The 14,659-nt window shown below is 45.5% G+C and overlaps 1 protein-coding gene across 1 annotated transcript; it reads left to right on the top strand.

Moving 5' to 3' along the window:
* Positions 1-11,776: 11,776 nt before the first annotated feature.
* On the top strand, positions 11,777-14,556 carry LOC308389785 (ladderlectin-like). Its single transcript, XM_080871311.1, has 8 exons — positions 11,777-11,814; positions 11,900-11,957; positions 12,080-12,109; positions 12,713-12,745; positions 13,161-13,252; positions 13,506-13,631; positions 13,787-13,886; positions 14,356-14,556. Exons 2-8 carry the CDS (start codon positions 11,909-11,911, stop codon positions 14,424-14,426), a joined length of 501 nt encoding a protein of 166 aa, XP_080727437.1. The 5' UTR covers positions 11,777-11,814; positions 11,900-11,908; the 3' UTR covers positions 14,427-14,556.
* The last annotated feature ends 103 nt before the right edge of the window (positions 14,557-14,659 follow it).

Here is a 14,659-nt window from a genome sequence, read left to right on the forward strand (position 1 = left end):
GCTCGCCTTTGATTAGAGACAGAAGGTGTTATGGTAACAGTTTCTGAAGATATAAATCTGAGCAGACAGCAGTGTGCAGTAATAGAAGACCGCCCTGAGCTAAAACAGGAAGCTTCTGTCTACGGTCTCGGGTGGGAGATAATTTTTACCATATAAAGTCACATTTTACAGATACCTGCACTCAGAGCAAGAAAGGAGGAGGCTTCAGTTGCATCATCCATGCTGTGCATGCTGAGTGCAGATTAACAGTGGCATTCATCAGAGTTTCTGCTGAAAGCCACAAATCAAACTGGCAGCATTTCAGAGCATTTGCATGTCGCCTGCACGTGGCCGACTTCCTGCCCTCCTCACCAACTCTGTGCTTCATGTGGCTTTCATAAAAAATAGATGCTGTGATGCAGATGATGTGATGCAGAGTGGAGCGCTGTGGCTGGGATGCTCAGAAATGCGCTATGGTGTAGGTGGTAGGATCTCAAACACCCACCAAACATGGCTACAGCCACGTGATCTCTCTGCTTGTACAACGCTCAGCGCATCAGTCACGACTGCATCCTTATCTGTAGATGAGGACAGTCTGTTCCATCAAGCTCACACTTCTGCGCTCAGTGTCAACTCTGAGTTTGATGGACCAGTTGGAGCAGCAGCTACAGCGGGAGCGCAAAGTGCTGCAGATACAGAGGAGCAGAACTGTGAAGCCTCTTTCTTCACACTGCTGGACCTCCATCCATCTGCAGCTGTAGTCTAAAATCTAATCTGTTGCTTTTTGCTAGATTTGCAGGAAGAACAAGAAGAAATGCTTTTCATATTTAGGAAACTGTAACATGAGGATATTACTCTATTGTGTAGCAGAATAAGTCTTTGGTTTAATAAAGCATTGCTGATTACTAGTTGGTAGCCAGTTGCTTTATGTAGTCCTACTATAAATAAAAACTGCTATCTGTTGCCCAGGTATCTGGGTTTCTGGTCACCTGATTTCAGTAGATGTTAAAGGTTACATTTTTACCATAATAAGGTCACATTTTACAGATAATTGCACTGAGAGCAGAAAAGGTGGGGGCCTCATCCATGCTGAGGAAGCTTGAAACCTGGACCCCCCGTAGCCGGTTACCAAGATTACGTGAAGTACCCTCAGAAGGTCTGCTAGATGATGTTAATGCAGCACTACGGACTATACCTACAGCCACGATTACTGACACTAACAAGCTGATCTACAATACGGCAGCAGTGATCAGTGAGATGCTTGGCTACAAGTTGAACAGCCACAAGGAGCAGTACCCTCCATGGAGAAGGAGGCTAGAGGCTAAGATCAAGGTAGCACGGAGGGAGGTTAGCCAACTATCGGAGTTGCAGAAAGGCGCGATGAAGAAGGTGCATAAGAAGTACAGGAAGCTGTCCATACCTGAGGCCTTGGAAACTGCCAAGCAACGACTCACAGCCTTGGCCAGCTACTTGAGGAGGTACACCAGAGAGATAGAAGGCAGGAGAATAAACCAGCTGTTCTCCACGGAACCAGCCAAGGTGTACTCTCAGTGGCAAGGGAACAATATGGGGAACAATATGAGAACAGCACCACCAAGGCTGGAGACGGAACAATACTGGAAGAGCATATGGGAGAAGGACGCAACCCATAACAGCAATGCACAGTGGCTAGTGGATCTGAGGGCAGACCATAGCAACCTCCCTGAACAGGGTCCAGTAACCATCACAGTGGCAGATATCCAAGAAAGGGTCTCCAGTATGAAGAGTTGGACAGCACCAGGGCCCTACATGGTTCACGCCTACTGGCTAAAGAAGCTGACTGCACTCCACGAGCGCCTGGCAGCACAAATGAACCAGCTGCTCGTTAACGAGAGACACCCAGAATGGCTAACCGAAGGTCGGACGGTCCTGATCCTCAAGGACCCCCAGAAGGGACCGGTCCCCTCCAACTACCGACTTCCCCTGCCAGTGGCGGACTCCCTCAGGTATCGGTGCGTTGGTGGTTCTTTGTGTCTGGGGATGGGCGTCCAGTTACACACCGGCTCACTCCTTGGCGGCCGCTTATCGGGGCCTGGAGCCTGGGGCTCGCTCGGGCCACTTCGGAGGTGGGGTGCCCCCGGCCTCTCGGCCAGGGGCTCGGTCACTCAGGCACAGCTGGCTGCCGGCGGAGCTCACGGGCGCGTCACTGCAACTCCCCCTGGCTTCTGCTCCGCGGCTGCTGAGTGAACCCTCATCTGGGACTCTCCTCAGCTCTTACTGGGACAGTGGCGCGGCTGCCCCTCTGTTGGTCTTCCTTGGTCTCTTGTGTTCTGGGGGCCTCTGGATGTCTGGAGTTTTGATCTCCTCCATACCTGCTTCATACCCTGGAGGACGGGGCTGTGGCTCCCCACACTCCCTAGCAGATCGTTACATGGAGAAACCTTTGGAATACAAGCATGCTGATCCACACAGGTATGCACACAGGTGTACACAAGGGTATTCACAGACGCGGACTACAGCTTTCTTGGCTGCGGCCTCAAAGCACATTGTGCGCTGTCTATCTTGCGTGCTGCACAATATCGTTTATTATTTAGTATCTACTGTTATCTACTGCTAGCTAGTTTATTGTGATGGTGCTGTTTTTTTTATTATGTTGCTCTTTGCTGTTTGCTTTCTCTTCTGTTTTTTTTCTCCATACAGGTGACCCAGGTGCTTTGTTTGTTTTTTTTTGTTTTTTCTTTCTTCCCCCCCTTCTCACCCTCTCTTCTCCCAATAACCTGCCTCAGTACTAAATGGAAGCTCCTGTCAGGCATCATATCGGCTAAGATGAACAGGCACATGGGTCAATACATGAGTGGGGCACAGATAGGGATTGGCAAGAATACCAGAGGCGCAAAACACCGGCTACTGGTAGACAGAACAGTCAGCCGAGACTGCAAGACCAGACTGACCAACCTGTGCACTGCCTGGATTGATTACAAGAAGGCCTATGACTCAATGCCCCACAGCGGTTTAACATATTGCCTGGTTCTGGCAAGGATTTGGGGAGCACTGGTCCACAGTTTGAAGTAGCTTGTCCAGAACTGCACCTGAGAACAGATGGTGATATATCAGAATACATTATTATTATTAACACTTGTAAAATAAAAAAAATAAAAAAAATAAAAAAAAGCATATACAGTGCTGTGTAAAACAATTTTCCTCCTTTCTGATTTTGTTATGTTTTGCATATTTGTTACACTTTGTCAAAAATTCAAGGGCCTCTCAAGGCGTCGTTGTCGGCTACCAGTTTCACTGTCTGGGTTTAGCATTTCTTCTTTTTCCACAGTGACAGCACCCAACCAAACATTTTTTGTTTTAGTCGTTACTCGTTAAACATCACCATGCTACAGCTTTGGGTTTAGCAGTCATTTCAGCATGCACATGATATAGCTAGTAGTTAGAGGATATACATAAGGAGACTCTTTTAGTATGGTAAATAAAGAAACGGGGTCAGCCTGAGAAGAGGAAAGAATTCACACGGTATGATTTCTGGTAGTAATTCTAAATCTGTGCTGTTAGTCACTTGTCTCCCAGAGATGCTTTAAAAGTTAAAGTTTCACCGTGACCTGCAAAGCTAAACCTTCTTTGGAATCTATGTTAAAGCATTGCTTTTTTTTTTTCTTCCTGACTTAATTCCTATATCATGTCTGCCTGGAGACTTGGTCCCTGCAGCTTTCATACAGTGGCTTGCAAAAGTATTCGTATTCGTAGTCCTTAGATGTGCAAAGCTGGTAGAGACAGACCCTAAAAGACTGGCAGCTGTAATTGCAGCAAAAGGTGGTTCTACAAAGTATTGACTCAGGAGGCTGAATAATTACGCACACCCCACTTTGGAGTTACTTATTTGTAAAAAAAAAAAATGTTTGGAATCATGTATGATTTTCCTCCCACTTCTCACGTGTACACCACTTTGTGTTGGTCTTTCATGTGGAATTCCAATAAAATTGATTCATGTTTGTGGCTGTAATGTGACAAAATGTGGGAAAGTTCAAGGGGGCCGAATACTTTTGCAAGCCACTGTATATATATGAAAGCATCAAACATAAATAGCTACGGGCAAGGCATCTCAAAATTGGCGTACTGCTGGCAGAACAAAGTTGACAACCTCAGAGATGATCCCTGTAATCCATGAAACATAAGGGGACATCAGTATGTACTGCTTTTCACAGTTTTTAAGAATGTGTCATGACTCCAATCAGTACATTCATACTGATATTAGATAGCATGAAAGCAGTTTTGGGGAATTAGTGCAACTGTTATTGTCTTCTGTCATTGTTCGGTTCTAGCCTTATTAGTTTGTGTTAAACTACACTATTAACACGTGTGTGTATACATAATACAGTCCCTTGTCTGTTGTCACTTGTCGTGTTCAAATTTTTTAGGAGGAATTTCAGGAGAAAGTTGTCATTTAAAAAGATTTAATTTGTGTTGGTAGTTGAAATTACAAGTTTACACAGCGCTGTGGACCTCTGTGTGAAATCAAGCATCTGGTTCACAAAAAGGATAACCCTCAAACGGGCTGTACAACTTTATATAGTGAGACAAAAACAAAGATTATCATGGCAGTCTTGCTGTCTCCCTGCAAATCTCCATGATCCTTTCAAATAAAAAGCCTTTTCCTGGTTCATGGAGATCACTCTAAACCAGAGTATTCCAACTTGCTGAATTCCAAAACATGACGCATTAGAAACAGATTGTTACAACACAAATCTCGAGTGTTTGACTTCTGGGATGCACTGTGGTGCTGTCCTGGTCCTGGGAACGTTTACCCAGCATTTGTGAGGCTTTTTTGACTCCTTAAATTTGTTTATTTAAACATTCTATGTGATTTGGGGTTTGTTTAGACGGTACAGTATTGACTGTTCCCCATAATACCAGTTCTTTTGGTAATTGTCACGGTTCTGGGTCCGTTGGACCCAATATTTTGAGTTTATCATGTTTTGGTTTTTGCATTATGGATTGTTTTCTGATGTTCTGGTGCTTTGTTTATCATTATACATCTGTTTCTATTCTTGGTGAGGGATCAGTTCTTAGGTTTTGGGTTCTCATGTGTATTACAGTTTCTGTTCAGTGTCTAGTCTGTCTCTCAGTGTCATGTCTGCATCCGGTTTAGTAATTCTTGTTTCCTGTTTTATTGTGAAAGTCTTTGTCTTATGTTAGTGTGTGCAGCTTAGCTCCCCCGTCTCGTTAACCCTGATCTCTCCCAGCTGTGTCACCATTCGATGGGTCTCGTTTGGCTCTGGGTGGGCCCCGCAGCTTCCAAATTGCGATGGCTACCGCCGTTCCATCAGCTGTTCCGTCAGGGATGCGAGGGGCCAAGCGCTCTCCCTCGACGGCAGTAGCTCCTCAGTTTTCTGGTGTCACTCCACCGCTGCTCTCAGAATTCAGGCCCTGCAGGAGGGGCAAGCAGCGACGAAAGAAGGATTATGTGGTGGAAGACACTGGGCTCACTCCACTGCAATCCTTTGCTTTGTTTTTTGGGACTTCCACGTTCGGAGCTACACAAACTTCCCGCCTCTTCGTCCCAGCCCGGCCCACCGAAAGACTTTCGGCCCGGTCTGCAGGAGGATTCGCAGTCTGGCTTACCTCCCTCTTCCCAGAGTGAGCGCCGCTCACGCAGCCGTCGCTCCGCTTCCTCTGGACAGTCAGCAGTGGTGAGCAACAAAGACCGTCTTTCTCATGCTCCTCCTGACCTCATGAACGTAACAAACAATAAACCCACCCCTAAGATTGTGAAGACTACCTGCCATGCAAGGGGATCTAAATCTACTAACTTAAAGGTAGTTGAGTCTGTGTTTGTTAACCCTGTGAACCCCTGCTCTGAGGATTTAAGAACCTGTTCTCATTCTGCACATTCTAAACCCAGTGTTAACATGACTAAGACTACTCTGGGGGGAGAAATGTTCGAACTGCTGTGAAATTTCCGGAGGCTTCAAGTTCTGTTTTCAAGTCAGCTGAAAGGGAGGTGGTTAATGTTTCTAAGCCAGCCTTTCAGCCATGTACTTTTCAGCAAGGGCACAGGCAGTTGGTAGGGACAGAAATTGCAGGCTGTAACTTAGGCTCTCTGAAGGAAGAGGCTGTCTGTTCCCCAAGGGCATTTAAGGACTCTAGTTGCACCTCTCTACGATCTATTAAGACTGTGGCTCTTTCCAGGGACTGTTCTGTGTCCCAGTTGAATGTTTCTGAGGTTGCCCTCTCTGCTAAGACTATATGCCCAGACCCAGTTGGCAATATTGGGCATTTTGAGACCATTCCTGAGCTTCTCTCTCCTCCTGTTTCTGCTCCTAGGGTAGCTCGGGCCCAGCGTTCCCCTCCACCCGTTTCAGTTCCTCGGGTGGGAGGGGTTGATGTTCAGCTGGTGCCGGCACCCGTTCCTGTGTCAGCTGGAGGCTCAGGTGAGCCCTTCCAGCAGTTTTTCTCGTGTTCAGAAGGCTCAGGAGGATTAGCTCAGTCACCATCACGACCACCATCACTACAACCTTTATGGCAGTTCCCAGCTCAGTTAGCTGATCAGCAGCCACCTTCAGCTCAGTTAGCTGATCAGCAGCCACCTTCAGCTCAGTTAGCTGATCAGCAGCCACCTTCAGCTCAGTTTCCAGTGTCCCCCGATCAGCAGCCACCTGTAGCCCTGTCACCAGTGTCCCCCGCTCAGCAGCCACCTGTAGCCCTGTCACCAGTGTCCCCCGCTCAGCAGCCACCTGTAGCCCTGTCACCAGTGTCCCCCGCTCAGCAGCCACCTGTAGCCCTGTCACCAGTGTCCCCCGCTCAGCAGCCACCTGTAGCCCTGTCACCAGTGTCCCCCGCTCAGCAGCCACCTGTAGCCCTGTCACCAGTGTCCCCTGCTCAGCAGCCACCTGTAGCCCTGTCACCTACTCCACTACCGCTTTTATCTCAAATTCAGTCACCCGTAGCTCAGTCTTCACCCCCTCTATCCATAGCTCAGTCGCTACCACAATCAGATTTTCTGCAAGCGTTGTTACAGTCCATAACCCAGTCAGTAGTTCAGTTAGTGGAGGAATCATTACCGTTGTCATCTGCTAAGTCGGCCACTCATCTTCACCCTCGGCCAGGGGTCTCACTTGCCTCTGGTCCTGCATCTGCTCCAGCTGGAGGGCCCGAGGAGCCCGTCCAGGCTACAGTTTCGTCGGCTGGAGGGCCCGAGGAGCCCGTCCAGGCTACAGTTTCGTCGGCTGGAGGGCCCGAGGAGCCCGTCCAGGCTACAGTTTCGTCGGCTGGGGGGCCCGAGGAGCCCGTCCGGCCTCATGTTTCATCTGCTGGGGGTTCGGGAGAACCCAGCCAGCCTCCTGCTTCGTCAGCTGGAGGGCCCGAGGAGCCCGTCCAGCCCCAAGACTCGTCAGCTGGAGGTTCAGGGGAACCTAGCCAGCTTCCTGCCTCGTCAGCTGGAGGGCCCGAGGAGCCCGTCCAGCCTCAAGCCACGTCTGCTGGAGGGCCCGAGGAGCCCGTCCAGCCTCAAGCCACGTTAGCTGAGGGTCCTGGAGGACCCAGCCAGCACATCCTCACATCTGCTGGCGGTCCGGGGAAGTGTGTTCAGCTACCATCTGCGGAATCATCCCCTGTGACTCCTACACCATTGCCTGCATCCACATCACCTCCTGCAGCATCACTGCCTGCAGCATCACTGCCGTCAGGTTCCGCAGCCGTCCCGCTGCCGTCAGGTTCCGCAGCCGTCCCGCTGCCGTCAGGTTCCGCAGCCGTCCCGCTGCCGTCAGGTTCCGTGTCTTCATCCCCGCCTGGCCCGGCCTCCGTGTCTTCATCCCCGTCGGTTGCGGTTTCGTCTGGTCCGGCTTCGTCTGGTCCTGTGGTTGCCACGCCGCCGTCAGAGCCAGCTCGACCCGTTCCGCCTCGCCTCTGCCGGCCGTTTTTCGGGCCTATTAGGTGGCATCATGGCCTTCGGGGACGGCCTCCGGAAGGGGTTTGTCGCCGCCGCTGGCATCGCGGCCGCACTCCGGACCTGCTCAGTGGCCGCCACTGCCTTCCAAGTGGTCGGCCTCCAGAACTGTTTGCCCGTCGCCGCCGTTGCTGTGTGCACGGTCGGCCTCCAGAACTGTTTGCCCGTCGCCGCCGTTGCCGTGTGCACGGTCGGCCCCCTGACCTCTTCATGGACTCTTGTTGAGCTTTTGTTTCATTTTGTTTTTGATGTGCTTTCTTGTGTGTTTGGACTCTTGTGCTCCTTTTTGTTTCGGACCCTCCGTCCTGGGCCCCCTCCGCCCGCCCTGGCCTGGTGCTCTGTGCTTTTTCGTTTTGGGCTGTCGGGAGCCAGCCCTTAGAGGGGGGGTACTGTCACGGTTCTGGGTCCGTTGGACCCAGTATTTTGAGTTTATCATGTTTTGGTTTTTGCATTATGGATTGTTTTCTGATGTTCTGGTGCTTTGTTTATCATTATACATCTGTTTCTATTCTTGGTGAGGGATCAGTTCTTAGGTTTTGGGTTCTCATGTGTATTACAGTTTCTGTTCAGTGTCTAGTCTGTCTCTCAGTGTCATGTCTGCATCCGGTTTAGTAATTCTTGTTTCCTGTTTTATTGTGAAAGTCTTTGCCTTATGTTAGTGTGTGCAGCTTAGCTCCCCCGTCTCGTTAACCCTTATCTCTCCCAGCTGTGTCTCCCTCCTGTTGCCCATTCGCTGATTACCACCCTGTGTATATTAGCCCTGTGTTTTCCTGTGCTCGGTGTCGCGTCGTACCCTCAGATTATGCCTGTGTGTTTCTTTGGTTTCTGTAGTCACGTCACTTCACGTTTGGTTTTCATGTCAGCAATAAAGCTGAGATTCTGATTTACAATTCTGTGTTCGAGTCCTGCGTTTGGATCCTCCTCTCCGCCTGCCCGCACACAGAGCCCTGACAGTAATAAAAGTTATTGTTTCAGGTGATGTTATTCTTTGCCGTTGGTTATGATTAATCATTCTATGATAGAATGTCTTTATAGTTCCAGTCAATCAGCAATGGATTTCCTAACTGAAACATTGCATCACTGCCAAGGAAAAAATGACTTCTGCGAAATCCAGTCAAAAGGAAATAACACACAGTTTATTTGACTGGTTTTACTGCTTAAATGTCCATGAACCCAGAAACAGATTGAGCACAATGATCTGTTTATGAAAAACAAAGTAAATTTGATGTTTGAGTATCATGTCTAAAGTTTAGAGTTAGCACTAAGACCAAGTTTAGCTTCAGATTTAGACCACTGGTTTTGCAACTGTTCCACTAATGTTATTTGGTAACTAGTCCTCTTCATATGTCATAGCTTGTGTATATTTTGAAGAACCATAATTCATTGTTGTTCTGTTTGTTTGTTTTTGTTTTGACAGATCTATCTGATCGGTGCGTTGGTGGTTCTTTGTGTCCGGGGATGGGCGTCCAGGTACACACCGGCTCACTCCTTGGTGGCCGCTTATCGGGGCCTGGAGCCTGGGGCTCGCTCGGGCCACTTCGGAGGTGGGGTGCCCCCGGCCTCTCGGCCTGGGGCTCGGTCACTCAGGCGCAGCTGGCTGCCGGCGGAGCTCACGGGCGCGTCACTGCAACCCCCCCTGGCTTCTGCTCCGCGGCTGCTGAGTGAGCCCTCATCTGGGACTCTCCTCAGCTCTTTCCGGGACAGTGGCGCAGCTGCCCCTCTGTTGGTCTTCCTTGGTCTCTTGTGTTCTGGGGGCCTCTGGATGTCTGGAGTTTTGATCTCCTCCACACCTGCTTCACGCCCTGGAGTACGGGGCTGTGGCCCCCCCACACCCTCTAGCAGATTATTACATGAAGGAACCTTTTAAAAAACAAAAAACAAGCGCGTCCATGCTCACAGGTGTACACACGGGTGATCACACCCACAAACTACACCCTTTTTGGCTCCTACCTCAAAGCACACTGTGTTCTGTTGATCTTATGTGCTGCACAATAATGTTTAACATTTAGTATTTACTGTCATATTCCCATATATCATTGTGATGTTGTTTATTCTATTACTCTTGTTCTCTGCTGCTTGCTTTCTTTTTTCTTTCTCAGCAGGTGATCCAGGTGATTGATATATGCATTTTTTTTTTTCTCTGCCCGTTCTGTTGGTTTTTGTCTTTTGCCCTTCTCCCCCGTCCCTCTTCTCAGCTGTTTCTCTTTCCCTCTTTCTTTCTCCCCTTCTTTCCCCCAGTCAAGTCTGTCCCGTATTCAGTAAGTGAAAATAAAATAAACAATAAAAGGTGAATCAAATGGACCATTACGGCAAGGCTGGGATGGTCAGTTTGGTAAAGTAAATCCGTTGGGCATCTTTCTTTGCCTTTAGACAACAATTCTGATGGCAAAAGAGCCAAACGGGACAGGCAAAAAAAAAAAAAAAAAAAAAAAGGTTTAGGGTGTCATTAACTGGCGACCACTATTAATGTTCAGTTCATCTCAGTTCAATTTTGTTTACTTCAAGCACAATTTTTGCTACTGCACCAGAAAGAAGATGGCAGAGTCATTTCATGACTTATTTGTCATTAAATTAGTGGTGCAGATTTAAAAATTTACCTGAAATATAGCACAAGTGTAAACTGTTCCTATAGTGTGGAGACTGTGTCAAAAATGTTAACTAATTTAGGCTAGATCACTACAAATTGGTAGCTACTTTTAACTTTCTGAGCCACTTTTCTGCTGCCATTTTGCTTGTTGCCAGTCAAGGAGCTGAATTCTTAGTTTCTTAATGATTTCTATTCCTGTTCTGCTGGGATTTGGTTTCATTATTTGAAACCAAATCCCAGCAGAACAGTTAACATGATATTAATTGTTAATCTCATATTAACAGTTAAACAGTTAATATGAGATTATATTTTCATGTTATTGTCTAGTTGAATTTGTGTAAATCAGCTTGCCAAAAATTGTCCTTTAACCTCCTAGGACCTGGCGTCCACATATGTGGAGACCACATTTTGGGTTGTCTAGACCACATTACTAAATTTTGCTCTGTGAGGGCCTGATATCCACTTACAAGGACATTATACTGCCACTGTTCTATCAAAATTTGAAACGAATGTCCTCATATGTGTATATCAGGCCCTCACAGAGCAAGATCAGGTAAAACAATAGTTCTTTGTTTTTACATTCATCAGGTCTCTTTATGGTTCCAATAAATCATTAACAGATTTCCTAACTGAAGTATTGCATCAGCAAGGACTTCAATTAAATACAGTCATAAGGAAATAAGACGGTTTGAGTATCATGTCTAAACTTTAGCATTAACACTCAGACAAGTTTTAAAACTTTAAAGACAACTTTTAAATTTATACCACTTGCCTTGTGATTGCTCTGCTAATATTATTTGGCTAATGTTATTTTTTTATTTGGTAGTCAGTCCTGTTCATATGTCATAGCTTGTGTATATTTTGAATATATCACAAGAACCGTCATTCATTGTTTTGTCCTTGTTTTCATTTACTTGCTTGTTTGAATCAAGTATTGTTACATGCCTATCATGTACAAACTAACAGGTGGAAATACATTTTCAAGACCATGAAGTGTGTCATTTTTTGACGACCACTGTTAATGTTCAATAGATTTCAGTTCACTGCTTTTGTATTGCACCAAGTCAAAACAACATGAGGTCATGTATCACAATACATGTGCCAGATACAATTTACACATCAATAACTTCCTGTTTACCAAACAGATCAGAGTTCAAGTACATACCTTTATGTGCACTCTGCAAATATCTTCCTGGCCTGCATACGCCCACAGGAACGTGACCTGATGTGACTCAGTTTACGTATATAAAGACCAGAGAAGTTCCCTGTCATTACTGCATCACTCAGCTGATACTTGAACAACATCTTTACCTGACAGGTAAGAATCCTACTTTTCATTCACTGACTTCATGCCTGTGCTCTTTCTGGATATTCATTGGCTGTTTTTGTTTATTTCATAACAGAGGATCAACATGAAGACTGTCCTGCTCCTCTCCGCTCTCCTCTATGCTGCACTGGCAGGTAATATTCAGCACACACAGACTCAAACAAACCTGCTCATCAGTAAATCAGCCAACCCTGAAGAAGTGATGGGAGACTCACTAATGCACCATTTTTACTGACTGTGTCATTTTTCTCTGCAGTTCCAGCTGAAGACAATCAGCAGACTTCAGGTGAGTGTTGAAAGTGTTTCTTTTAAGACGTACAAAGACAGTGAGAACAGAATCTAACACCAACACACGTGTGGTCAGTGTCCCCTTCGCTGTTGGCTTTTGTGTCATACTTAGCCTGCACTGTGACAGACAAGAGAACACACAATAAATAATCAAAACAGTCTGACTACAGTTCAACCAGCGTTTCAGCACCACAACCTTAGACTTCAATATGATCTCAAATTTCAAGTGTAGTATCTTCAGTACAGTTACAACTTGAATGTTGCTTTGAATTTCACTGTTACACAGTTTGAAGGTTAGCAATGTGCATCCTTAACCAACTCACACATATTTAACTTGGCCTCATTACAAGGCACATAAATGACCTGTATGCAATTTCAGTTTCTCATGAAGGCAGCTGAAAACATTCACAATAAATAAGGTGATGGTGCCTGACGTAGTCTTTGAAGTCACACGTGCTCACAGTCAGCTAACATATCTAGTTTAGAGTCAGTCACATTGTAAAGTGCTTCACATGTTGTGTGTAGGAACCAATGAGAACATTCTTAAAATGATATATATCTTCCTTTTTATCACTGATTGTGTTAATTTGTTTTTGTGCAGCCCAGGAGTTTGAAGGAGCAGCCAAACCTCAAGGTAAGACTCTTTCACTTCCCTTTTTGACCTTGTTTAGTTCACTGGTAAATAAGCTTTTAATTAACAGCAACAAATAGTCAAATCAAATTCAAACACCTCTCTCTGCAGGCCACAGTAGAGAAGTTTGGATATGTATGAATGTGTAAGCTTATTAAATATAGTGCCCATATTTTTGGCACCCCAACTAAGGATTGATTGGAAAGAATGCTGTGGTGAAACTGATGAGCAATAGGAATTTTACCTTTTGTCAAATGTCTTTACTTACTTTACTTTACTTTAAATACATTTTCTCACCCATTAAAATGTCATTTTAATATGGTTTTTGAGGCTGTTAAACATGCTATAAAAGCATGATCAAAAGTAAAGAAACAAAAGTAGACACAATAATGAAGTATTCATCACTGTCTGCCTGCAGCTCGTTTTAGCTTCTGTCCAGATGGCTGGTTCAGCTATGGTCCTCGCTGCTTCAAGTTCATCAATAGTCCCAGGTCCTGGTTCTCTGCTGAGGTACTGTCATTGAGCTCAACTATACATTTACACCTGAACAATGAGATGTTCCATGGTTTTTGAATTAGCTGAGCAAATTTTTAGAAACACCCTTTCATGGAAATCATAGAAATGGCGGTCTCTTCTTCACCTGAACTAAAGCTTTGGTGATTGTATATATTTGTAGGACAGTCAGTCTCCCACATGACTCACAGAGCTTTAAGTTCACACTGCAGCTTAATGATACATCTCTTTATGTTCATCTATCCAATAGGAGTACTGCAATAGTCTGGGTGGCAATCTGGCCTCAGTTACCAACCTCAGAGAGTACAGCTTCCTCCAACAGATGACACAGACAGCGGGTCAGACTACTGCTTGGCTGGGAGGTTTCAGACTGCAGGTAGAGTTTTAGAAAAAAAGAAACACCACCTCAGTCAGTCCAGATCAAACTTTGGTCCTGGTCGGAAGTGGGTCTAGACTTACACAGAATGGATATGAGAATAAATGAAGAGACTAAGTCAACACTCCCTCACACATATGTTCTTTGCATCTCAGAACCAGTGGCTTTGGATTGACCGTGAGGGTTTCTATTACACCAACTGGTACAGCCAGTCCTCTTCCAGCAGCTACCCTTGCCTCTTCCTACGATCCACCTGTGAGTAATATCAGCATCTGAAAATGTTATATTATTTTATTTTCTTACATAGAGCATTGCCTGTAGAGTTAACCTTGATATGTCAGTTCAGATCAAATTTGATACATGGCTTCTTTCAAGCTATGAGACTGACACACCCTGTGTTTAAATGTATGCCATTTTGTTAAATCTGATATACAGTGTGTCAGTAAAGTGTATTATTGTGCCCAAACACATAAGGGTTTGTTTACTGGGAATAACGGTGCAGAATTTGTCAGTCTGCTGCAGAGAATGCCAAACTGCTGGGGCACAGGGTAACTGCAGGTGGGGTGTTAATCTAGGTGAAATATTTCAACTTGGATGAAATGAATATATTTTTAAATAAGAATCAATAGGTGCTGACCTCTATTTAAATGCTGTTAATTGCTGATAAAAACCACTGCCTTGATTAATTTAGTGTTAATTTTGATTTGTCTCTTTCTAATTCCAGATGGTTGGGGTAACACTCTGTGTACTTCCAGTTATTCTTTCATCTGCTCTAAGAATCCATTTGGTTGTTAACATTTATGCTAAACATCTGAGGCCTGTGGGTGGACCACATTGTATTTTTTTTCTGTTTAAAAGCATAAACTCTGTTGTATGTGTTATTGAATGGGAGATTTTTTTTAATTTCTAAAAATGTATTCTTCAAAGACTTAAATAATGAAGTGCTAGTAAATTTTAAACTTTGTTGGTCAGTGTAACAATTTCTTTTCTATAATAAAGACAATGTGTAATTTCCTTTCTTGTACCTC

The sequence above is a fragment of the Rhamphochromis sp. 'chilingali' genome (genome assembly GCF_963969265.1).
Source record: "Rhamphochromis sp. 'chilingali' genome assembly, chromosome: 21".
Taxonomy (NCBI): domain Eukaryota; kingdom Metazoa; phylum Chordata; class Actinopteri; order Cichliformes; family Cichlidae; genus Rhamphochromis; species Rhamphochromis sp. 'chilingali'.